Source organism: Amia ocellicauda, chromosome 13, assembly GCF_036373705.1.
Source record: "Amia ocellicauda isolate fAmiCal2 chromosome 13, fAmiCal2.hap1, whole genome shotgun sequence".
In the NCBI taxonomy this organism is placed as follows: domain Eukaryota; kingdom Metazoa; phylum Chordata; class Actinopteri; order Amiiformes; family Amiidae; genus Amia; species Amia ocellicauda.
In genome coordinates, this window is record NC_089862.1 from 28,300,187 (window position 1) to 28,326,755 (window position 26,569).

Below are 26,569 nucleotides of genomic sequence, written 5' to 3' on the forward strand. Positions count from 1 at the left end.
ACATATATAAATTAACAATGTAACATTATACTGTCAAAAAGTTTGATACCTGAGAACTGTATCAAAATGCATCAGGAAATTCACCTTTCTAAAGGCTACCTAGTAGTGCATTCAGTGTGTATGTTTGATTTCTACTACCCTATTATCAACAGATAATAAAGAATAAGCAAAATAAACCAGTATAATCAACACAGTATAGGATTACAACATTTCGGTCTTTGATTTCGCTTTTTCAAAATGAAAACGCATGAACATAAATTCACTTGAAACACAGAGTGCATAACATATACCTCACTCTTTAAAGACAGATCACACAGATCACATGTGAGACTTCAATTACGAAAATCCCTGAGAAGGGTGGTCATAATTTCACTCCCAGACGTAGAAAATTAATGTAATACCGTTTGTACTGAATGACAGAGTACATTATTGCGAAGGGATCGGACACATGTGGCCAGGATGAATTGATTTCATAGGCCTCAATGTCACTTTTACAATTGCACAAATGGAGGCTAATGATTAAAGTCCTTCCACGTGGACGGATTAATCATTCCTCGGCTGTATTATCTTCTGTGCTGGTTTGATGGGTATCAGCCTTTATAGTTTTATCTGAAAATAAAAATACATGCAGATGTTTTAGACAATTAACTCCTTCTTCCCAATAGAATAAATGTGATCCAACAATAAGAAAAAAGTGAAGTCACTTGAAGAGTAAATCAAGGATTTGAAAGATGCAGGCAAGTCAAATGTAATCGGGCGGACGTATCGTCGGCAAGTATTAATACACCCCCGTGCACGTCAGTGATATGTATTGTACTGAAGAAAGCACACCTGGAATCCCATTTGAAGTATACAAAAAAACACTCTGTGTTCTGTAACCATATGGCAAAAGGTTTTGTGGTTTGACAAAATTAAAATGTAACTTTTTGGCCTAAAAGCAAAGCATTATGTTTGGCACAAACCCAACACAGCACATCACCCAAAAAACATCATCCCTACTGTGAAGCATGGTGGTGGAAGCACTCGTCAGGGTAGAAGGGAAAATAAATGGAGCAAAGTATAGAAAAGTCCTTGAGGAAAACCTGCCTGTGCAAAAATGCTGAATCAAGTTAGCTTTTCAGTATGACAATGATCCGTAAATGTCCTTGAGTGATCCAGTCAGATCCCTGACCTAAATCCCATAGAAAATGTGTGTCATGACTTGAAGATTGCTGTCCATCAATGCTTCCCAAGGAACACTTGAACAGATTTATAAAGAACAACGGTCAAATATGGTCAAATCTAGGTGTCCAACACTGGTAGAGACATATCCCAACAGATTTAAATTAAAAGGTGCTTCCACCAACTAAAAATTCAGGGGGGTGGAGACTTATCCAACTGTGATATTTCAGTTTTGTATTTTATAATATATATTGTTTTCACAATAAAAACTTTTCCCCCCCAACAGTGTGGAGTTTGTAGATAAGTGGAAAATCCTCATTGAAATGCTTGTGTTTCCCAGTAAATATACAGTACTGTGCAAATGTTTTAAGCAGGTTTGAAAAAATGCTGTAAAGTAAGAATGCTTTCAAAAATAGACATGTTAATAGATTATATTTATTAATTAACTAAATACAAAGTGAGTGAACAGAATAAAAATCTACATCAAATCCATATTTGGTGTGACCACCCTTTGCCTTCAAAACAGCATCAATTCTTCTAGGTACACTTGCACAAAGTCAGAGATTTTGTAGGCATATAGTCAGTTGTATGATTAAACAATTATATCACACAGGTGCTAATGATCATCAATTCAATATGTAGGTTGAAACACAATCATTAACTGAAACAGAAACAGTTGTGTAGGAGGAATAAAACTGGGTGAGGAACAGCCAAACTCAGCTAACAAAGTGAGGTTTCTGAAGACAGTTCACCATGGCAAGACCAAGCACAGCAAACAAGACACAAGGTAGTTATACTGCATCTGCAAGGTCTCTCCCAGGCAGAAATTTCAAGGCAGACAGGGGTTTCTAGATGTGCTGTCCAAGCTCTTTTGAAGAAGCACAAAGAAACGGGTAACAATGAGGACTGTAGAGGCAGTGGTCGGCCAAGAAAACTTACTGCAGCAGATGAAAGACACATCATGCTCACTTCCCTGCGCAATCGGAAGATGTACAGCAGTGCCATCAGCTCAGAATTGGCAGAAAACAGTGGGACCCTGGTACACCCATCTACTGTCCGGAGAAGTCTGGTCAGAAGTGCCCTTCATGGAAGACTTGCGGCCAAAAAGCCATACCTCCAACGTGGCAACAAGGCCAAGCGACTCAACTATGCACGAAAACACAGGAACTGGGCTGCAGAAAAATGGCAGCAGGTGCTCTGGACTGATGAGTCAAAATTTGAAATATTTGGCTGTAGCAGAAGGCAGTTTGTTCACCGAAGGGCTGGAGAGCAGTACACGAATGAGTGTCTGCAGGCAACAGTGAAGCATGGTGGAGGTTCCTTGCAAGTTTGGGGCTTCATTTCTGCAAATGGAGTTGGGGATTTGGTCAGAATGAATGGTCTCCTCAATGCTGAGAAGTACAGGCAGATACTTATCCATCATGCAATACCATCAGGGAGGCATCTGACTGGCCCCAAATGTATTTTGCAGCATGACAACGACCCCAAACATACAGCCAAAGTCATTAACAACTATCTTCAACATAAAGAAGAACAAGGAGTCCTGGAGGTGATGGTATGACCCCCACAGAGCCCTGATCTCAACATCATTGAGTCTGTCTGGGATTACATGGAGAGAGACAAGCAACTGAGGCTGCCTAAATCCACAGAAGAACTGTGGTTAGTTCTACCTGCCGAGATCCTTCAAACACTGTGTACAAGTGTACCTAGAAGAATTGATGCTGTTTTGAAGGCAAAGTGTGGTCACACCAAATATTGATTTGATGTAGATTTTTCTTCTGTTCAGTTTGCATTTTGTTAATTGATAAATATAATCTATTAACATGTCTATTTTTGAAAGCATTCTTACTTTACAGCATTTTTTCACACCTGCCTAAAACTTTTGTACAGTACTGTATATTTTACACATACTTTTATAACAGAGATATACAAGAGTTACACAAATACACAAATGGAATATAAGATAAATATGGGTGCTTTTCACATAAACAAGAGCTAGTAATTTCACATTCAAAGCACAAAGCAAATACACCTTTAGTAAATAAATACAATATTATTATTATTATTATTATTATTATTATTATTATTATTATTAATTTCTTAGCAGACACCCTTGTCCAGGGTGACTTACAAAATATAAATGCAATATAAAAGACAGCCTGGGATTGAACTTGGGACCTCATACATGCAACGCATGCACTCTACCACTGAGCTACATCCCCCAAAATACAACAATTTTTCTGGGAACAAAGGACAAACTTCCTCAGATGGCTGAAAGCGAGGGCTTTTACAGTCAAAGGAAGAGCTTCATTAAAATCTTCTCTGCTGGTTTAGTGGCCAAGGGTCACCTGCTGCATGGTTCATGGTGCACACTTAAATAATTTAGACACATGAAAAGGCTCAAACATAACACATGAAAATGACTTTCATTTCCTCAATTCTAACAAGGTGACACTCCGCAAGTATAGGGCAGGTGGCGAGCACCTGTTTCCTTTCTCAGTGGCTGGCTATTGTCTTTCAAATGAAACTAGGCACATTGGCTGCCCAAACATAATGAGCATGCACATTAAAGGGAGTAGGACCAGCAACTTTTGGAATTGATATGCAGCTTTTTGAAAGCAGAAAGTCTGAGAATAATGCTTTTCTAGCAAAACCTAGACTCACATCAGACACCCTCAACATTGATATCCTACTGTTCTCAGAGCAGAGTCCACCAGTCTTTAACTACGCACATTGAACCCACTTGCAAGCTGTTGCTGCTAGCACTAACTATGCAACTCAATTGATCTTTAATGAAATGCATATGAGAGGTAACAGGGAACTGGAAACTCAAAATTCCAAAAGTGGTATCTAACGCTGGACAATAATATTTTAATGAGAATGTTTTCAAATGTTTTTGTATTCTAAATTATGCTCCCTGAATTGTAATATTTACGTATGTGAGCTGCAATTGGAATTATTGAAATGTGTTATTGATCCCAACATCAATGACATTAATGCAGTCCATCTAGTTTAATACTTTTGTGTTTATGGCTGTGGAAACATTACTGACCCATGTATTGGTATGAATGATGTTCAAGCTTCTTTAGTAGGCTTACATGTGAGATACATTTGAGCCTTTGTTCAATGTAGGCATTTGGCTTTGGAGGAAAAACAAAATCATTAAAATTATTTTTTTTCTAAACGGTCAAAGCATAGTGTGCCAATTAACCCACCTGACCAGCTGCATCTCCTCAGGCTTGTAACAGGACATTAAATTTGAGTTGTGTATGAAACTCAAACACCCAGAGACAGGTGTACAGGTGTACATGTTAACCAGCTGTAACGGTACTCTTAAAGTGATAACATGCAACCAACCACTAAGGCAATGGATTAGCATGCCATCTAATAGTCCTGGAGCTGTACATAATTGAAACAGTTCCGAGCAATCATTCATTGCCAGCACTAGACCATCAAAAGGGGTAAAATCAGCCTAAAAGTCAGCCATTATAAAATAACTTGACTGCAGCTCCTGTGTTTAATAATTACAGCAGAGTAGGGCCTGGATTTGATACAGTAATGACTTAACATCCTTCTTCCTGACCTTAGTTCAAGAATGTTCTAATGTACAGTGGGTATTATCTGTTTTCTGAAATCTGTTCTCTATTATGTTAAGTAAGAAGAGATGCGCAAGAAGGGAAGCATGAAAAACGTTCTGTTCTGACCACAAAAAAGAGAAGGAAAGAAAAACACACAAACGATTTAATTTAATTTTTTGGGCTGATGAATCAAGTCAAGGGGGTAGGTTCAGGTCAAAGGTAGAGTGAAGCACTTTCAGTATATATAGAGTGATTTAATTAGTATGCCAAACAACTGTGAAAACTGAGGGGTAGTTGAAGATTGATGTGCAGAGGGTAGCAAAACTCTGTTGTCACGAAGCCATTAAATACTTTAAAATCACCATATGTTACAGCTACATTACCAACTTATATAGTGCTCTTCCCAAAAACAGTATTGAGCAGATCCTTATTTATAAGATAACACATTTTTGTATACTATTCTTTCCATCACTCCACTGATTCCTATTCTTCAATCCATTGTCTTTGCCCTCTCAGAAGTTCTAAGCTCCAGAAACATTCTTGTTATGTGAAGGAGTAAACAACATAACAAGCTACCGTTACAATGATAATTGGTGTAAATGCTTCCCAGGATCTTTTTAAGCATAAACATACCACAAGCTGAGGAATTCGGGAACATAGCGTTTGTCTCAGCCTGTTAGAATGGAGCCAGGAAAACAAAGTAAATGTTAAACACAATTTCCTTTTCCAGCCAACAAATTACTCATAGTAAATTTTATCTAGCGTAAAGTGTGTAGTCAATGTAATTCAAGGCGGTGATTTAAATTGCAGCATTATCATTGTTAGTAGTACGTGTGTAAAGGCCCTTACTTTGACAGTGAAGTCAGCCCTCAGAGGTCCAGCCATTCTCAGAATCTCCTTGTCTGGGAACTCCTGGAAATCCACAGTTGTGTTCTCGATGTGGTACGAGCCAGCTGTGCTCAGACTGTTCTCCCCTTTCTGCCCTTGGAGGGTTTTAGTCTCTAAATCTAAACAAGAAATTGCAAAAGCAAACAAAAACAGAAGAGCAGTAATGTACAACAATGAAAATCCATATATCATTGACCATGACATCAAAAGACAATATAGCTACCGTTTATGCTTAATAATGTTCGGTGATTGAGGTATTCGGTTTCCTGCAATGAGTTAGCACAAGGTAAAGTTTATGATCGCATTATCTGTAGATCATTCCTGTAGAGAACTAAGGGGGAGGCCAACACATCAATATATATGGATATAAATACCATATGATATGAAAAAATATGATCCCATATGTCTGTTACTTTTTTTTCTTAATTGAAATCCATCTTGCGCTTATAGTTGTTTTTTTACTTTATAAAATGTAAGCTAAATTCAGGTTTCAATTTCAGTACCAAAATATCAGACCGTTGCCTTTAATAAAGAGAATGTTCTGGTCATGAGGAAAGCCAGTTAACTTCGCAGTACAGTATAAGCCTCATGTGTGACAAAGAACAAGACATCACAATCATTGCTTTTCATATTCGTGACATGGGCTGTTCCCAGTAAATCAAAACTTCAGGCTGCCTGCCAATGGCAAATCAAAAACCCAAGACTTGATGGTGTATTTCCATTGGGTATAGGCAAGACGCCTCCAGTCAAACAAAAAACCTCCATAGAGTATTACACTTGTGATTTGCGATTGCTGGGAGGGTCTAAGTTACGATTTAACAGCCGCCCAAATATGCAAGTCGAATTGTGGGAGCATTACATATGAAATGATTTAATATACTGGAATGTAATGCTATGTGGCAAGAAGGGCTAAAGCCAAACTGTTAGGATGGGGTTAGTGTGGATCTCCACCGGCTCAAGTCACATATTTATGGAAACACTGACGCTCCCAGTTGGGAGTGTTGGCTGGTCTTGCATATGTTGTACAGGCCCCATACACATTGGTGAGAGAGGGAAAGTCTACGGAGGGAGTTCACCTTATTTTCCATCAGCATATGTAGCAGTCTCTTTAGTTCACATTTGTGTTACTATATTTAGGGTAAAGTTGACATCAGCTTTGTTCAGTTATGGAAAGTAAATAGTACAACAACAACAACAAAAATCTGTTATTTTATTTATTTTTCTTAAAAAAAAGAAGTGAGGCACTTGAATGGACTGACAGGTAAAGCAGCTTGGCTCCACACATATAGCCTGTATAAGTTCCCTTATCTTGCCATAAAACAGCAGCTCCTGTGATTTACCCACCACCTGTGAGGTTGTAGTATTTTCAGTGAGAGCTGCATTAGTCTTCCCTAAAATGTTATAGCTTGACTGTTTGCACAGCGGAGGCCTAGTGTGAAAAGAAGCAGATGGTTTAACAGTGCATGCCCGCCTTGAAGGATGTATGCCTCTGCCCACATAACTCCTGTGTTAGTACAAGGGTCGTAGCTGCGAGTCGAGGTGATTAATAACAGGGAATTTCATGTTGCATGGGTTGAGGAGTTAAAAATAAAAAGTCAAAGAACCTTGTGAGTTATTATTTCTACATAAATCACCATGGTCCTTTTCTTCTTGCTGAGTAGGTTTACGCTTATTAAAATGCAAACATAATTTATTTTCATATAATTATTTGCTACTTAAATAGTTCTTCCTGCTTTTAGTTCAAAAGGTATCACACATTTGTTTTTTACTTAAACTATATGGAAACATTTTAAAAACCATTAAGGAACTATATATCATAATAAACACAAGAAAGGTTATAAATGATGGAAAACCTTAAAATCCATCCAGATATTTACTATTCTAATGTTCTATTTAAGAAAATGATTTTTAATATTTTAAATGGGAAATCTGCCCCAAAGTTACTGTGGCGCCTCAGAATAGTCCTTAGCTAGGCTAGTGTGTAAACTGAAAAAATAAATAAATTATGTGTTATAAATCTACATCAGGTTTATATTTTTTCTGTTACAAGTGGTCAGTAAAGAAACAATACATTTTAAGGAAATATTACATGATTGACAGCAATAAATGTAAAATGTGACCTGGAAACACAGATTACATTCTCCACACCCCTCACACAGAACATCACTGGTTTCTATGGTCTCTGTAGGCTGGTATGGTTGATTCGTGTAGTTTTTGCCTTTTGATTTTTTTCAACAACTGTTAAAAATGGCACATACATGCATTACATGTGTAGCCCATAGACTGCAATTTAAGTAACTGAAGCTTCAGTATCCAGACGTAAATTTGCTAAACAATATTTTGTTTTTGTTTTATGATAATAATATTCATATTAAATTATTTCAGCCTCAAAACACAAATGAGAAAGCACCGTTGACATATGCTTACATTATGGGTGTCTTCATTGCAAATCCAGCAGTACTATAAAGCTATGGTATCTCAGTGTCTTACCTTCACACAGCCAGAGGTAATCCAGCTCAGGAATGGGTTAATGTTACATTGTTCTAATGTGGAAAGCCACTAGAGTTAGAATTGCAATAAAGGTGTACAGATAATGCTTGTGATGGGAATGGCAGTTTTGAAAAGCCATCACCAAACATTTGTTCTGGAACAAAACACCCCTTGACCTACCAAGACTTACACAAGTGATCTGGGCCTTTCAAGACCAGCCGAACATGGCGACTTCCATAGGGAATGACAATGACGGTGTCTTCTCCTGTGAAGAGAAAGAGAGGGAAAGCTCAGACCAGCACAGCGGCCACACGAACAATGGACACTGGACACTAGAGGACTGAAAGCAAATAAGAAATCATATATAAAAACATATTAAAAATGGATGTTCAAACTTGGTTTCCGCATTTGAATTATTTATAAAGTAAAAAGGGAATGTTTATACTGGGAACCTCCATCAATACACAGTGAAATCATAGTGAAACAATTGCCCTTTTTTCATCGTTGCAATTTTTGTTTAGGTTTCATGATCAAAAACCAAAATTCTTTTTTTCTTTCAGAAATGTTGACAAGTATTATATTTTTGATTGGAAGGAGAAGAACGAAAACTATGTGCTCTGTGAATACAATTCTGTTGACAGGCAAAGTTTTCTTAACAGTTCACATCAAGTCAGGCATTGTTTATTCAATTCTAATGCTAAACCGCTCCATTCATTGTCACTCAAACCTTCCCAGATTGCTCAATCTGAATACATTCTTTTCTGGTTCCTGTATTAAAATCCATAAAAGGACAGCGCACAAAAGGGTGGAATGGAGTCCCGTGTTCTTACTCTTGCTGGTGGAGAGCTGGGATTTATAGTGCCCTCGGACCAGCCTGCAGGAAGAGCCATCTCCGTTGCAAACTCCACAGTTGTCTTCTTTGGCGGTGCTTCCTAATTCATGGTCACAGCCAACAATCTGTCAGCAAATCAAAACACACTTAAACATCTATCTATCTATACAATACATACATGTAAAATGTCTGGAATGCTATGCATTACTAGACAATATTTATTTGGGAGAATCTGGGACATTGTACAATTCTCCTTTCATGGTTTATGAAAGCCCAGAACTCCAGCTCATATTATATATTTGGTTGTGTTTAAATTCTATAATTCAATGCAGTTGCTGCATCTGTCAATACTACTCAGAACACAGTACACAGTTCCAGGTTCATATCTACTCCCCTTTAATTCAGAACTGAACTCAGACATTCCAACTTTCTGAGAATGTTTTCTGACATGTGTTTTCTTTCACTCTAAGATTATAGTTTTTAATTATTACCTGTCAGTGACAGGTAATGAACATTGAACAAATTCTGTTTTATTTTAACAGGGTTCATTGCGTATTATGTGCCCATTATGCTGCTGTCACTCTGTCAGCTTTAAGCATGAGTAGGAATGTATGTGATACAATACAATATAGGTATAATGAATATGTACACTTTCTGGGGTTTTTCACTTTCACTGAAGTTATATTTCATGGCAGAATTTAGTTCCAGGTGTTTTATGTATAAACAGTGATGAAGACAGCAGTGTGAAGATCGATCAGGGCTCTTGACTCTGAGTGGAGGGTCACTGGTTCAATCCCAGGTGGAGGACGCTGCTGTTGTACTCTGGCTTGAACAAGGTACTTTACCTATATTGGCTCCAGTTGCTGCAACTGTATAAATTGGTAATTGTATGTAAAGATTGTAATGTGATTTATTTTAAGTCTTATTTAAAGAGTTTCTTCTAAGAAAAATAATTAAAATCTATCTCTTCAGCACTTTGGGCATCAGGAGATGACCTAATGGTGCTTGTCAGAACAATTAAAGTTAGTGAATCTAAATTATTTCCAACATGTGTTTGTGTTGTTCTCCTTTCTTGCTGGGGTAAAAAAATGTATGTGTTTTACCTGACAAATACCATTAATACACATATCCAGAGACTCGGTGTAGCATCGAGTGCCGTCCAGCACTTTAGGTGCCAGTTCCACCACCAGGGCCGTCCGTTTTGCTTTACACTTGAGGGCACAGGGGTTCTCGGGGTCATTGTACACGGGCAGCCACTCGTGGTACTGGCCCTGGTACCGGACGTCCACGTGGGCAGAGCACTGCTGGGCACGGAAATCTCCAGTCTCAGGGGGACATTCCTGAGGAAAGGATCGCCAACTTAGAAGAGGGATGTAATATAAGGACCATAAAAGGCAAGCCCTCAATGTCAGATACCTTAAAATCAATAATCTATAATTAATGGGTGCATCTGTACTGCCTGTTTGAAGCAGGAGTAGCCCATTAATACAGATATACCTTTGCACCGCTGTATCTCTCTATCGATCTTACTATTTGTTTATCTGCCTGTCTATCGGTTTATATATACATACATACACATATATATCCTTAGGTGGGTAGCTGACATCTCAGTGTAACTGCAGTGCAGGGGATGTTTTCCATTGGTTGTTGCTGTTTGTGGAAATTTAAAATAATATCCATAGGAACACGTGTCAGAATCTCAGGGACAAGTAATTCTGTGATATTTAGCCACACTAATGCCAGATGCTGGACAAACATAAATCTGTGCTGACAGTAGGAAAAAAAAAATCAACTAATTATTGCCAACAAAGGGAATGCTGCGTTAATGGATCCCTGGTGACACGCTCAGAGAATTTAGGTTTACTTTTTTGTGCCAAGAAATACATCTTTGTTGTGTTAAAATTGACAATCTGAAACTAAAGAAAATAATTTCTCCATATCATGCTAGCAAAGACAGTTCTACAGGGGACAGGAAGCACAGAAAGCCATGGCTTCAGCGCAAATTCCCCAGTGCTTCCAGAAACATTTGAAAATAATCTTTATTGGAGTAGTCAAATAAAATGGAAATTCATTAACTACCAAAACTGGAATGTATAAATAAGTATTATAAATGTATATAATACACCTTCGATTTTCCATGCCATTATAAAGAACAGTTTCAGCAACAAGTACTTGAACCTGGGACTATCAACTAATGTATTCATATGCAGATTCATACTTTAACTTTCCAATTCCTTTAACAAATGCTGTATACATCTGCCCGTATTTACAGAGCTTTTTCATACTGTGGGGTCCTTCTCTTAACATTAAAAATGTCTGTTGACACCAATAGAAAATCAGAGGTAATAATTACAAATGTGTGATACACTAAGAAAAAATAAATAGGGCAATCAATATAAGATTTACCTACCACATTGCTACATGTCCTGTACTTGATATTCTGCCCTTCACAACTCCTGAGCAAAAAGAAAAGATCAATATTAAATTAGTTAGATAAACAAGTTAGATACCATAATGGTATAAATGCAGACTGGATAAGGGCGTGCAGAGCTAGTGCCCCTGTTTGTTCAGATGTACCAGGTGACTTGTAAAGGCATTTCTGCAACGAGACGAGTGTTGAACTGCACAGAGATTAACAGCACTCTAGTAGAGCAGAACTGTAACAAGCTGAATCAGATGTTTCTTAGACTGACTAACTTTAAATTGAAAAGCTTAGCTCTAGTGTTATACAAAACCAGATTGTTAGGAGGAGGGAAATGTCCTTGACCATAACAGCAGTTAATTACAGTTTTCTGTGGAGGAATACTTGAATCAACTAAATATATCAAGAGGCAATACAAATTATGATTCATGGAAGCATGGGGAAAGCCCTTGCTAAGTTTGCATTTCATTTTTCTGAAGTACACTTGAAGCATCATTACAGAAATACCACGTTCAGACTTAATGTGTTGCCAAGTCAAACAGTAGTTTAACAGATTATGATGTGAGTCGACTAAAATGAAGCTCTTCTATCAAGTAGCTGAAAAGTCAGGTACAGAAATCAGGTCTTATTTAATGAGGCTTGTCCCAGGAAAAATGAAAGGGCATACTGCAATCACAACTCCACAAGTCAACTTTTGTTTTCTAAGTTACTAAATTCTTTCTTGAAGTATGCCACATTGGTGTCTTTTCAGGACTGAAGCTGTACAGTTGAGAGTGAATTAGAATTTCTAATGACATCATGCATTTGCAAAAAGAGGCCATTTGCATTCCAGAAATCCCAAGCTAACCTGTAACTTCTGAACAGTTACCAACTAATACAGCTACCACAAACACTGGTATTTTATAGTGAACGGCTTTAACTCATATTTAACTGGCAGAGGATAAGTTTAAAACTGCAAACTACAATGGATATGTTACATTTTAACGGGAAGAATACAATTGCAGGATCCCATTTTATACAAAAGACAATACTGCAACTACTACTGCTCCTACTAACATCTCATGTCATGTATCATTGAATTTATATTTTTTTAAATGAACCCAAAAAGATCACAGATTGTGCTGAAACATAATGTTAACACACAAAGGAGGAGATACAGGAATTAATGAATGGAGTGTGTGAAAGTAGTAAACTGACCAGTTGAATGGTTCTGGGTTGTGGTGACTATAAACAAAAGTGACAGTTTACAATATTTACAGTTTTTTTTTTTTCACTGATGGCTGCCGAGATGTTCAAGAACCTTCTTGGTGAAGAACTAAATAATAATTCTAAGCTAGATAATTGAATCGAGAACCAGGCAGAAAGGGTGATATATAGACACAGGGATGATGTTGTTACTGTTGCCAACAGAAGCCAGTGGTTCACTACAGCAGTAATCACTCAGGTTGACCGAGGGAGCGCTCTGCCCTCCAGCTGCACCTCATTATGCTCTGCAGTAGTCAGTGCACCTCTGCCACACTTATTAAATATGTCACAGAGGTCTGAAATACAATACAGGTCTTCAAGACAGAGGTTGTTTTACAAGGTTGTGATGTTCTATGTGAGTGACAGTTTAGAGAGAAAGAGAGAGAGATCTTTGCTCACATTTCTCTAACCGCTCCATCCACAACTGAGTGTGTCAGACGTGTCAGTGACTCAGCAGGTTATGAACGATTAGGTATAGGAGGTTGAATCTCAGAAAGCTGCTTGTGGGAATCCACCAAGGGCAGCAGCTGACTCCCAAATGGGAAACATGAGCTAATGTGTGTTAACGGGTGGGGGGGGTCTTCTGTTTATTGGAAAGCCAATTCCTAGGAACCATCTTTCCATCTAAAAATCCATTATCTAAACATTACATTGATTATTATTAGTAGTAGTATTATTAAATACAGATTATGCTCTATTAAAATAAACTGTGCCAAACAACACAGAATTGTTCAGTCATTAAGGAGGAGTCATTAAATCATGTCTCGCTCAAATGTTTTGCCTCTCTATTCAGCCATCTTCCTGGCAATTTAATTTGCTAACCAACAAATGAAATTCGAGAACTATATCAAGGAGCATCTTGTGCTGGAGGTCAATGAGATGAAGGTGATCATGGTGATAACCAGCAGGCCAGGCATAAGGACGTTGCCTTAACTGACACATCAAAAGAGTTTACCCAATAATTTGTCCCAAATGCCTCATAACACCATGGGGAGATCATATTACATGGATTCTATAGGCAAACAGGGGCCCCAGCTAGAGTATTTCACTTCATAACCTCTCTGACGCTGTAATGTACATGCTTCGATATACTCATAGCCACCAACAATCATTTGTCAACAATGCTTGAAGGCTGACAATGGTAAATCCACTACAGACCCTAAATCTCTTCACCCAAGGAGCGCATCCCAACTCTGTGATGTTCTGTAATTATCACCTACATTTCTATTGCCCACTTCTGTAACAGATCACATGTGGTTTTCCTCAATTTTCTCCCTGAATACTACAAATGCTTAGTCGTGCTTATTGCATATTTGCTGTGAAATTAATGGTTTCTTCAATTTACTTAGAAAAGTAGTTTTATTGCTTTTTCTTTTCTTCTACTTTTTTAACGCAGTATTGTGGCTGCTGTGTAAATTCTGGGGGGGCTGGGCATCACACCGACAGGCTAAAGCATATTTACAACCATTTTTCAGCCACACATGGGGCTCTGTGGTGGAGTTTAATAAGGCTTTGATCTGCCACACATCCACTGCAACTGATCTCAATTCCCACGCAATGGGAGACTTTGCTCTTGGGTCTTGAAGAAAGAAAAAAAAAGCCTTTTCAGAAAGAAGCACATTAGCACAATTGTTGACCACACATTTCATAAGAATTCCAATCTAGGGTGTATTTTAACACACACTGACAGAGATAAATGGTAAGTTTTAGTTAGAGAAAATTGTTAAAAAATATATTTTTAGTTTTTCATAAACATAAACCTTAGAACCCCATCTTGGTCTTTTACAAACCTGTGTCCTGGTCATATTTTACAAGCTTGATAATACTAATTTACATTAATTTTATGTACATTTTCTTTTTTTATGACCATATGAAAATTTACTTTCCTCTCCCAATGAGAGCATTAGAAATGTCACATCTCCTTTAAAAACTAAACAGAACTGTGAGTTCTTAACATTCAAGCCTTAAACAATATGAACAATAAATAAATAAACAATAAACAGATGAAACAGGAAAATGAAATTATGAAACAAGACATTAACTAGCTTGAAATGCTAATGCAAATGACAAGGAAGAAGTTGCTTCCACTTCAATACAAAATAATTATATTTGTAGCTAAAGATGAGTTTGAGTAGAAACATGGAGATGTGAGGGTCGTTACAACAAAAATATAACCAACAAGGTCATTTTTTCAATTTGACACAAAAGCACAGTTTCATTGTTCCAACTGACTATGTTTGGGGAACACGTGATATCAAGACTCACCATCCACATTAACAAAGGCTGGGATTAAATCAAAACTTTGACCCAACCGAAAACTACAGAACTGTACTCGGTTGCGGCTTCATTTTCAGTAAGATGCCACTTTCTTCTAATCAGAAATGTAACCGCTAAGATGTACAGCTTTGTAGTTTGCTATTAGTGGGTGGGTCAAAGTTTTGATTTAATCCGGCCCAAAGTGTAACATTTATAACTCCCAAGCTTTAGCACACAGCTTGAGTGTGCATATAAAAATGTGGTCCTGTCAAGCACATTCCCATGATTCACAGACTTTTCAACCAGGGCAAACCACAGGCAATGTGACACCCTGACATTCATTTTCAGTACTGTACACCTAAGAGCCAGCAGAAGGCCCAGTTTGCCTGTAGAGACACCTGGGTCCATCCTTTCTCTTCAAGTGTGGACATTTTTCCATAAAAAGTAATATGAACCTCATAGTAGAAAAATGTGGGAAAGCACAACAAGACAGGAACCTGCATTCTGCAATAATCTCCTACGTCTTTTGGCTTGTGAGTTATCAGCACCTGAGTTTGTGAAGTATGTTAACAGCCATTCTAGTAAGTATACCACAACCTTAATGAAACCCCCATGATGCACCATTATATTCAACATGGACTTTACATCATCATTCATATTTGACACTATATATACCAATTTCTTTTTAGAGTTGTATAATATTGTGTTACACTATTTGCAGGAAGACAATGCATTGACCTTTCAATGGTCTTTGGCAGTCACATAAAATGTATTTTGAGTGCCCCAGGGGAGTTGGTTTCATTTTAAAATTTACATTCACTATTAGGAATATGTCAGAACAGATTTGGTTGGATATAAAGGGAAGGCCCTGCTTTTAATGCTACACTTAATGGAAACCATTCTCAGAGAAATTGTGGGGGCTAAACCAATCAGATTAAGTATTTTACTCTACATAAAGAAAGCCTATATTTCACTCATATGAGAGCTACATCTCCAAGATATGTTTTTATGTTGTTTTTATATCTGTTACTTCAGGTAACAGTGATCAGTTATAATGTATTCAATGCCCCAATTGTGTTACAGCTTAAAATGTATTATCTCCATTTTGAGATCAAACCTAATCAAAGCTCCTTTTGTTCGGAATTATTGGTTATTTTAACATCATGATTACATCATTCCTGTTCACCATGGAATTAGTAAAAGTTATTGTCTTTAGATTCTGGTCTGTGGTAGAATGTCCCCTTTAAAGAACAGATAAATAAGACACAAATTGAAATGTTATCTCACAGGTACTCTACAGTATATTACAGAGTCCAAACATGCAGTATAACCTTCATTATTCTTCACAGTTCAACTTCAGATTCATGTTAAATTTCACAGCTTTTAAATCCACTGCAGTAGTCTGAAGATTTTGTATTTAATCATCACTCTAAATATGTATAAATGACCAGAAATTCAGATCAATTTAGCAATAAAATTGTGGTCTGGGATAACTGGAAACAGTTCATGTTTCCATTCTACAAACTTTGAACAGATCAAATCAAGTGCTCAAAAAACCTTTACCATTCTGCACATGCTGTGTGAAATGATAATACCAAAGGGGGTTATTTATTTACTTTGAGCTAAGGCATCGTCTCAGGGAGTAGGAGGCCCCTCCACCACACGTCCGTGAGCAGTCACTCCAGGGCCCCCAAGCGTCCCACAGTGTGTCCCTGTCCTCCTCTGAGCGGGCCGTCCGTGAACTCTGCAACACACAAAACACACAAAACACACACAGACACAGTTAGTCAGCACACACATCTGCTTCACCTGTAATGAGGGACACGCTGGCATGAAATACTCAAGAAGATGAATATAAACAAATGCGACAGGTGTGGTTTCTGAATCTGCCTTTACAGGGCTAATGTTAATCTGTCACACTTAAGAATCTTCAGTTATGCTATTCTTGGCATATGCTTTGAAATGCATCAAAAATGCCAAGGATTTGTGACTACAATTTTGCACACCTTTGTAAACCAAATCCTCAATAACATTCTGAAAGACATGTTTTCTTCTTTAACATGCAAATTTACCATTCCAGAAGAAGAATTACAATTGGTTGTATTTGAATCCCAGGCACAATTGTCTTAACATCTCTGTGTAATGATGCCCTCCTTCTGACACGTTTTCTCCAACACTCTTTTAAATCAGATCCACACTGCAGATTGCATCAGAAGCTCCAGTTGCAGTTATTGGCCACACCGTGACTCCTGTTGATTTACTTAGAGAATGTTTCCATTTAAACAGAGGTTGTGAACTCGGATTATTTCATGTTCAGCCTGTATTTGTTTTGTTCTGGTTTTCCTCATGGACAGCAATATGACTCAGTAACTTCCTTGCACTAGTGTCAAGGATAATTATTGTGTTTTGCCTGTAGCATGAAGCTCTGTGCCTTGTAGCAGTAACATTACTTTTTTTTTGGCTTTTAGCAACATAAATTAAGCAAGACATTTTAAATGAATCTCAAATTCTCTAAGCTTGGTCCTGAAGCATCTGTAAAGGATTTCTTTCTTTCCTTCTCTCTCATCCTTCAAAATTTAGTATGTCCCCTTTCAACGTTTCCTCCTTGCTAAATTCCACATATATAAAAACAAAAATCCCAAGTCAGACCAGGACCTAATCAGTGTGGAAGTGATGACCAAAGGAGTCCTGGAGCCCTCAGCTCATTGCCTACCTGTTCCCTCTCAGGGTCTGGCAAGATGGACTGCTTTGGCACAATGCTGTGGAGAATCAATCCAGGATTGTTTTCACTCCCAGCATGGATTCCAATTTTGAACTCCTGCTGGTTCATCAGCCAAAACTAGCAACTCAGAAGAGCTGAGACTTGAGTATGTGATGTCTTATGTGCATGGTGGAGTTGCGATCATTAAAACTAGCAGTCTGGGTGGTACGTTTTTCACAGTGTGTGGTAACATAGACTTTTACTTCTTAGCTCAAGGCCTTTGCATTAAAGTGAAACAATGTTATTGCAAAGAACAAGAGCAAACCTGATCAGTTTTTTACTGCAGCAAACAATGAACTTGCAGCAACCAATGTACAGATACTATCTGGGAGGCATTTAAGATGATATTTTGCAACATAATCAAAAGTATATCTGCATGCATAAAGTTAATGTAAGAGATTATTACAGGGCTGCAGTGTTTTGTTTAACACATCTCACTAAGTCCACCAATATCTGTCTTCAGTTCCTTAATTCTTGGCTGTCGGGTCCATTAGATATTTTTAACAAAGATGGGGAGAGATGGGAATACATATGAGGGATACACAATGAACAGATGGATTGAGATTCACACAAAGCCAAACACAATACAGGTTTGGGAGATTATGACTGAGGTGCCAGATATTTCATTAGATTTTTTAAATTGATCTTCTGAGATTTTATGACTGAACCTGCATATATATATATATATATATATATTGTGATTGATATAATGATGCAACCAGAGAAGCATTTTATCATGTTGGTATAGCACTTTCTTACCACTTTGTTTTCCATCTGATACTTAATGCTTTAATAGGCCTTGAACCTCATAGATTTGAACCTCACAGCTGTTCCAAGTTTAATAGACAGAAAGGAAGAGATAAACATCAAGATATTTCTTTCCTATCTTTCAAATTGACAAACATAGTGCTTACTACTTCACTTTTTAGTTACATGTCAATGTGGTCTGTGTCATGTGAATAAATAGGTAGAATCAAATACTTATGAACTCACATGACCATTTTCAACATGACATGCATTTTTGAAGTACAGGAAAGTTTGCAAAGTAATTACTTTCAGATTCTGAACTTCTTTTGGATGCTTTCCATGTCCTTCCACGTTTGGGTCATCCAGAGAATATTCACAAGTCAATTTCTTTTAAAAGTGTGAATTCTGAATATACAAAAGGGATTATTATTGTAAATCTTGTCAACTGGAAAAACTGGGAATTCTAATAATCAACCCACACAGGGACTAACATAGATTTGTGATAACAGATTTCTCCAGTTTGTGATTCAAAAACTGGGAAAGAAAATGTAAATATATGCCTTTGTAAACCTAGCCATTTTACAAAATTATTTAGGAAATTGAGGAAAACAGTTTCCTAGCTTCACACCATTATGTTGATATATCTCAGATGATTACTCGGCGAAGGCCAAGCTGAGATCTCATTTAGGACCCAGGGGCCTGCTAAATCAACTAAACTGTAATGAGAGCACCATGTGAAGTATTTATTGCCAAAACAGACATTAAAGACTAAATTGTAATTCAGTATACTATTGTGTATTCGTGTCTTCCAATTTAACTGCTTGCAGAACAGCATCCCTGCAGGATATTTCATTTTTACCACAATTTTGACAGACAGTCAACATTTTCTGTGGTATGGACTGATCATAATAACAGACATGGGAGACCAATCTTACAGTCTGATATAGGAGTCTCATGCTCAGCAATCTAGTCACTCCTTGGTATGGAGAATCATTAAATTCCAATACAAAAAGCTCTGGTATTTGAGCACACCTGTAAACAGTGGTTTTATATTCAGGCTCCATGACCAACAACAAAGAAAAGCTCTAAATCCTTACAGTTTGAGCTGAGAGGGCTTTCACCGTGCCCTTTTAAGAAATGCCCTCAGCCCTCATTATGCAGTTACCAATGGCTGGAAAATTCAAGAAAGATTTAAAACAATTGTTTCCCTTTTTCACATTAATAAAGACGAGGAAGCAGTAAGGGGATGAAAGAAGCAATGGGGGTGATGACCTCACAGACCGCGTCTTCTATTCACCGAGGGAATACAGAGACAACCTGCCACCCAAATTTCAATCAGGGCTGCGATTAGGGGCACAAAGCTCCAAAACATAGAAATCGGTCTATGCCAATGGTTATTAGGAGCTTCCTTGGTGGGAGAAACAGGAATGTCAAGCCACAGAAAAAAAAAAATCCCCATAAATGACAAAGGAAAAAAAAAGGGAGACAAAAAAAAAAAAATCACCCTCCCCAAAGCTAACTGCTCTCAGGCTGCAGTTGTGGGGCATGGAGGCAAAATGCCAGACAGAGGGGGGCTATCTATTGTGTGCAAGTGCTTAGTACATATAAATTACTGCAGTAAAGCTATTGTCCGAGGCTCTACAAATATAATAGCAAGCCCTGCATAAGCTGGTTGCCACTGAAGGAGGGCATTGGGGCTTCAAAAGACCAAACAAGTGCATTAGGGCACCTGTCTTTTTAGTATTCATTGAAGGCACTGAGTGCACTTGGGAACAAGAAATGCATCTGAGCTCGGCGGGATCTTTCACAATCACATAATCTCCCAAAAGGGGAGATGGAATTCTAGTTTTACAAAATACAGACAAAACCTCTTGCCGGCACCAAAGGAACTGTTTACACAAGGAGAAAACTAAACTGTACATCTGCTTTGAAAAAGGTTTCTACCACTAAACTTGTTAATGCATCCTTGCCATCGCACATGGTTTTCTCCTTGATCTGTACACGCCTCGAAAAGCAGAAAAAGAAAATGAGATTGTTCATGTACCATGTTTGGAATAGAACTGAAAAAGGGTGAACAATACTCAAGGAACCAGGATTTCGAATTTGGTAGCAGAAAGGTATGTCTAGATAACAAAAAGACCCTATTCCAAAAGGGCAACTTTCTGTCTCGGCACAAAGATGTGAGTGCTTCTCAATATGTTGTTAGGTTACCCTGAGTTGTGCAGGATTTTCCCTCACACTTCTAAAGTGTAACAACCAACATTAGAATAACAGAATCCAGGAGCAGACTCTAAGAAAGATGCACATCGTCTAAGACCATCCCTTACATGTTCAAGGTTGTAGAGGACTAGATGAGTTAACAGCCTAATCCATCCTGGCAATGATCTTGTCACTATAGCCCATCCTAGCTGTACAAGGCTGAGTATTTACAATCTTTGGAACGAGGAGCAATACTTAAACAATGGGCAAATTGATGCCACTGCAGTCTCAGTTGACAAAACAGAGATCTATACAGTCATTCATATTGATCCTTCCCTGTATCATATGTAGCGGCCCAGCCAGAGTACTGTAAGGAGATGTACTGGAGTCACCCTGGGCAGGTTCTGGCACGAGGTTTTGGCACGAATCCGCACATGTCTGTCTCTGGGGGGATCTGCCAATTGTGAGTATGCATAACTGATTCTTGTGCAATGCATGCTTGCAGTTGTCAGGTACTGGGGGAGACAGGGGTGGGTTCAAGGGAGAGGTAATACATATGACCTGACTGGCGGGAGGGAGCCAGAGTAGCCCAGATCCCGGTCTAGTGCAGAAGCCAAAGTTGGTAATTCCTATTGTTGTTGATTTCTTTGTTTTGACATATCTACAGCCAACAGTAGCCTGTGTTCACTTATAAACTTATAAATAAACCATCTGTTCGAGAATGGTCTTACAGTCTCTGTGTGTCTTCTCCTGAAACCACTGTAATAACAATACTGTAAGTGTTGTTTTCAGAGACCAGGGAAGCATTTCCAGATAATTATAGTGCTGGACATTTCAAGATCATTTTCACGATGAACCGCAGCCAACTTCGCTCGACCCTCCTGTTGCGTTTCCCAAACTGCAACTGCAGTTGAATCAAGATCTTGAAGTAGATCGCAGAAGGTGCTGTCCCAGTAAAGGTGCTGAAAAGGATGGGGAGTCATTCACAAATGTATTGATTTGTTGATTTGATTTGCCTTTAGGTGTGATTTTAATAAATACATTTTAAAATGAGTGGCAGTGAAAGTTCATATTGTAAGATTAAAATGTAAGCATCCTCTAAATCTGACAACCACATTTCAGCCTACATTTGTTTTTCTCACCCTGATAATGTAATAATTCAACATGCCTATAAATTACATGATCTACCCTATACATTACATTGCACGCAGAGAAGAATACCATAGCTCTGATTTAAGGATGGAGAAGGACAACACAAACAGACACATTCACCAAATCAGATGTGGAAATACTTGTCGACGAAGTAGAGGCCTCATGATGCTATTTACACACGTCTTAACTAATGGCAGTGTTTGTGAAGCACCTCCCATTTGAAATGTCACACTTACAATGATCTAACGATGCCTGTTTGGATCACTCTTTTGGTAAACGGCCCCCAGAGCTGGAAGAAGGCTGAGCATAAACTGAGTAATTCTTCGAGACAAACCCCACAGAAAGCACACCTTTATATATTTCCTCTGATGCGATGCCTCTACAGCTACATCAACTGAGTCAACTTAACACAATCAAAATATTTATTTAATTTTACTCTTTATTTTTTTGTACAGCAAGAACCATTTTTACTGGATCCACACAGCAGGGATTCACCTTTACTTTCCATATTATGAGCTGTGAGAGAATGTTTTCTTCCATCATGCACTGCAGTCCTAAACCGACGATGCAGGACACACCTTCATACTTACTAGAGTATGTCATGAAGGCATGTTTTCTTGACCTTGCAATGGGCAGCAATAACTGAAATACGACCCTGACAGCTATCTCTAAATACCAATCCAAACACTGGATCATTTTAAACTATAAAAGGCTTTATTTTTCCATTTCACTGTTAACTACTGCACACTGTGCCCTTTAATGTTTCTGTTCCTATCTGTCTGTCAAAGGAATTACTTATATTATAAATTGTATGAATCAAAGGAACGATAGGAAAGCACATAGTTATGGTGGACCTCACAGGTTTAGTAAGACATTTTACACGTTATAGTTTGTTTCAGTAACAGTGCAGTTAAGCAGATGTGATTGATTACAATATATACAGTTTGATATTAATCACAGTAGGAACTATTGTTTATTCATGGATCTTATAGGCATTTTTTTTTTGGCCTGTTCTTGGCCAGATCCCAGAGTAATGACGTCTATATTAGTTTTCAATTATATTCGACAAATTGTTTTTTGATGGAAACAGGCTATGAACGCCAGACTGTATGATTGTTTTTTTTAATTCCAGAGTGTACTCTTATTCACCAATTTCATTTCAAGAATTTAAGATGAAAATGTACTTTCCGCTACTTTGCATCTCTCACCTATATTGAGTAATTTTACTGTAGAAATCGAATAGATGAGTTTGCTAGACTTCAGTGACGTAAGGTTAACATACTTATTTGAAAGTGGACACTCACAAGCTGTGATGAACTAATACCATATTTTCAGTAATACAACACCTTGCAGACAAATGCACAAGCCAGCACCGAGAAGTAACAAAGCTCACCACACAGAACTCAGAGATCAGCCCAACACCCCCCACAATGCCCCAAAAATATCAGCATACCTAGTCCTAACAGTTAGTCAGTGTTATACAGAAATCTGAAAAAGAGCTACGGACTAGTGCTGTGTGCCACGGTGTGCTGCTGTTTTACTCCATGCAAACACTTTAAGTACATTTGATTTAATTTTCATTATACAGAACTGTGGCACTGGTTCAAAGGAACAGTAATATAAACATCAGAGCAACATGATTAATGTCTGAAAAGTGTATCTAAGAATAAGTAGGAGAATATTTTCCAGCTCTGGTGTTTATTTCTTGGTTTAAAAAGAACGATCATTTGTAACTTAATAATAATATCCTGTCTAAGTAGAGACTATTGTTTGAAGGTATAAGGATAGAAATTATAATATTTATTTTCACTGATAAGATTTAGTATAATTCCTAGAACTATCAATACAGGAGGATTCTTACTTGCAGTTCCCATAGTTTTCATTTAAATATGTTATTGCACAACTTTCAACTTCTTATGCAGGCACACATAGCATACATGCTTGATGGTAAAGCAAGGACAAACACCTGATTATTAACTTAAATTAGTAATTGATTGAAATATATAAAAACAGCACATTGAAAAATTATATATAACATGATGTATAAAACACTTTTTAAAGACTTATATAAAAAGACAGCTATCTTTTTTTAAAAGGAGAGGGTCTAAAATGAGAAACTAAACTGTAACTCCATTTGTCCTGTACATCAGTCATTGTTTCCAAACATTTAATTCAGTGCAAATGTTCAACATTTTGTCACCATAAGAATAAATTAAACAGCAGTAACATTACGAATGTCCCCTGCCAGAGCTGATGCTGAGTCAAAAGCTATCTGCCACACATCTGCTTATAATAGTAAGTCTGTTAAAAGCACTGATCCATGATATCAGTTCATGGCTCCCTTTAAAAATACAAATCACGTGCAATAGCTGGCAATAGCCTAGTTCCAGTAATATAAGATAAAGACAAACGAAAACATTTAGATTTAGATTTCACAAGCTCTGCTACAAATCCTCATTTTGGTTGAAGTTATTTAAACAGGGTTTACCAGCACTACAAGTCCCAGGAGCAGCAGTAGAGCAGAGGGGTCCCTGTGGCAGGGCCAGTCCATGCCGATACTGGGGATCTTGCCTGGAGACAGTAATCTGGGTAATCTCATTGCCAACATTTAGATGGAGAGGACTTCCCTCTCTAGCCTTGTCACACACAGAACTGCGCTTAAGCCTCGGCTCCTTCTCTATTTCATTCAGTCCTGCTGTGGTTTCCTGACGAGAGGGGCTTGGAACATAATTCCAGGGTGTACCTTGCCAGCCAATCAGAACGCCCCTAATCAAGCATGCTAAACTAAACAAGAAGCAGGCCAACTGTGGCCTTTTACAACTGCTGTTGATTCTTGGTCTAACCCACCACCTCTATAGGACCGCTTTCATAAGAGCCAAGCCAAGCTTCCCGAACTCTAAGGCAGTGCATGGATGAAGAATACTGTGTTTTACTAGGTCTCCTAATACATTAATGAACGCATGCTTCCACATCTGTATTTCTTGGCTTTGTGCTCTGCGTTCACGCTCGGGTCAAACTTGCAAGATCTCCAGAGGTTTTAAAATTTCCTCATGCTTTGTAATTTCAGCACAGCAACATTAGCGCTGTAGTAATCCTGCAGAACATCCTGTGCGACCGTCATTCTTTATTCAGCCATTAAAAAAAATAATAATAATGAAAGCTCATGAATAGTATTTGGCTTCCTCAGCTAAAGATAGTTAAACTCAAGAAAAAAAAAGGAAAACAAAATCAAAACTCCCCAGGTGGACCATTATTTACACTTCAAACTATTACATGGATGACTCCTGTTTGTCTGGAACAGTATGCTGTATACTCAAAACACAGGGACATCCAGAAAAACCAACACAAATAAAAAAGTAATGCGGTATATAACTGCAAAACAGTGTTTCCTGAAGAAACTGGTAAAATGTATCATAGTGTTTTAAATGCTTTTCCTTTCTATATTCACAAAGTAAACCAGAGTCAATTGTTAGCAAAGTGTAAGAACTCAGACTTTTAAAGTCTTTCAATTGCCCACTGATTGACCGCAAATCATTCCATCCTAACAATTTCAAATTGCCGTTAGATAATCAATGGAATTTAAGCAGAATTATATTGAAATATTAACACAATGATTTTTAGATGGGCTTGTTAGCAATACTCCCGTAATATCAAGTGCATCTGAGTTTTTAAGAATTTGAGTACAGTATTCCAAACCTACCATTCAGCTTTAAAACTACTAACGCATTCATATTAAAACATGCCCAGTTCTTCCTGAGCTGACAATTATACCTAAAGCTATTAATACATTTTGATGATAATTCTGTTTCAGTTTCAAAACAGAATTACTGCCATTAATAAGAGCTTTATGAATATGCATAAACAGGTTAGTTTGCATTGCAATCAGTAGAAATGTTTTATTTTGTATTCTGCAAAACTTCAACACTTCAGTATCATTAACTTTTAGGGACAAAATAGGTTTATTGCAGTTAATAACAATACTAAAAGAAACATACTGAGATTTTTATTCTTGGTGTGCGGCAGTTCCAGAGGAATTCAACCTGAAACATACCAAGACACAGAAACTTTATTTTACTTTAAATCAGAAAACCACATAATTATGTTCAATTAAGGGAAAAAAGTAAAATGGGCCATTCCAAAACAAACAATCGGAAACTGTAATCACAATTTATAAACAGCCTGCTCCTTTGACCATTTTTATAAAGGATAGTGTATGTTTTGGTTGATATCTGTTCAATAAAAACAACTAAATAAAATGAGGGGAGAAAACTAGTACTTCCCAAAAGACTTTGTATCATTCTAACTTAATCTAAACGCATAATACCGTTTAAATCTGAATTGCCCAATTCCTCAATAAAAAGTATAACTGAATGTAATAATGATAAAAAGTAGTTAATAGTAAATACATGATCAGATTACAGTATATCAAATTGATATAAATTCAGAATCACTACTCATCCTTAGTTCATTGGGCCAAAAGATTAGGATTGCTAAACTAACACATTATGGATTAAAGCACAAAGATTTCCTGGTGTTTAATAAGGCCAGAAAACAGAGTTGTACAGTATTTAGTTTCTGCAAGACACATCATTTCTGTCAACAGACAGGCCAGTAAGTCGCCCTGGATAAGGGCGTCTGCCAAGAAAATAAATAAATAAATAAATAATAATAATAATAATAATAATAATAATAAAGTGGAATCCAGGTCAATAGTAAGAGGAGATACTTGCAGCTTCACCATACTCTGTACGGAAAAATAAATATTCCAAAATACTAGTTTATTTTTATTAAATTTACATGGAAGAAAACAGTTGGGGGAACGCTAATCAATTAAAACT

General features: G+C 37.6%; 1 protein-coding gene across 1 annotated transcript in view; it reads right to left on the bottom strand.

Moving 5' to 3' along the window:
* Window positions 1–26,569, bottom strand: part of LOC136766345 (ADAMTS-like protein 1) — a 124,153-nt gene that overhangs the window by 25,250 nt on the left and 72,334 nt on the right. The window contains exons 3-8 of the mRNA XM_066719756.1: window positions 16,489–16,616; window positions 11,360–11,405; window positions 10,053–10,289; window positions 8,948–9,074; window positions 8,308–8,382; window positions 5,589–5,746 (exon numbers count right to left, since the gene is read on the bottom strand). Of these exons, the coding sequence (XP_066575853.1) occupies window positions 5,589–5,746; window positions 8,308–8,382; window positions 8,948–9,074; window positions 10,053–10,289; window positions 11,360–11,405; window positions 16,489–16,616 (771 nt within the window). The remainder of the gene's footprint in view (window positions 1–5,588; window positions 5,747–8,307; window positions 8,383–8,947; window positions 9,075–10,052; window positions 10,290–11,359; window positions 11,406–16,488; window positions 16,617–26,569) is intronic.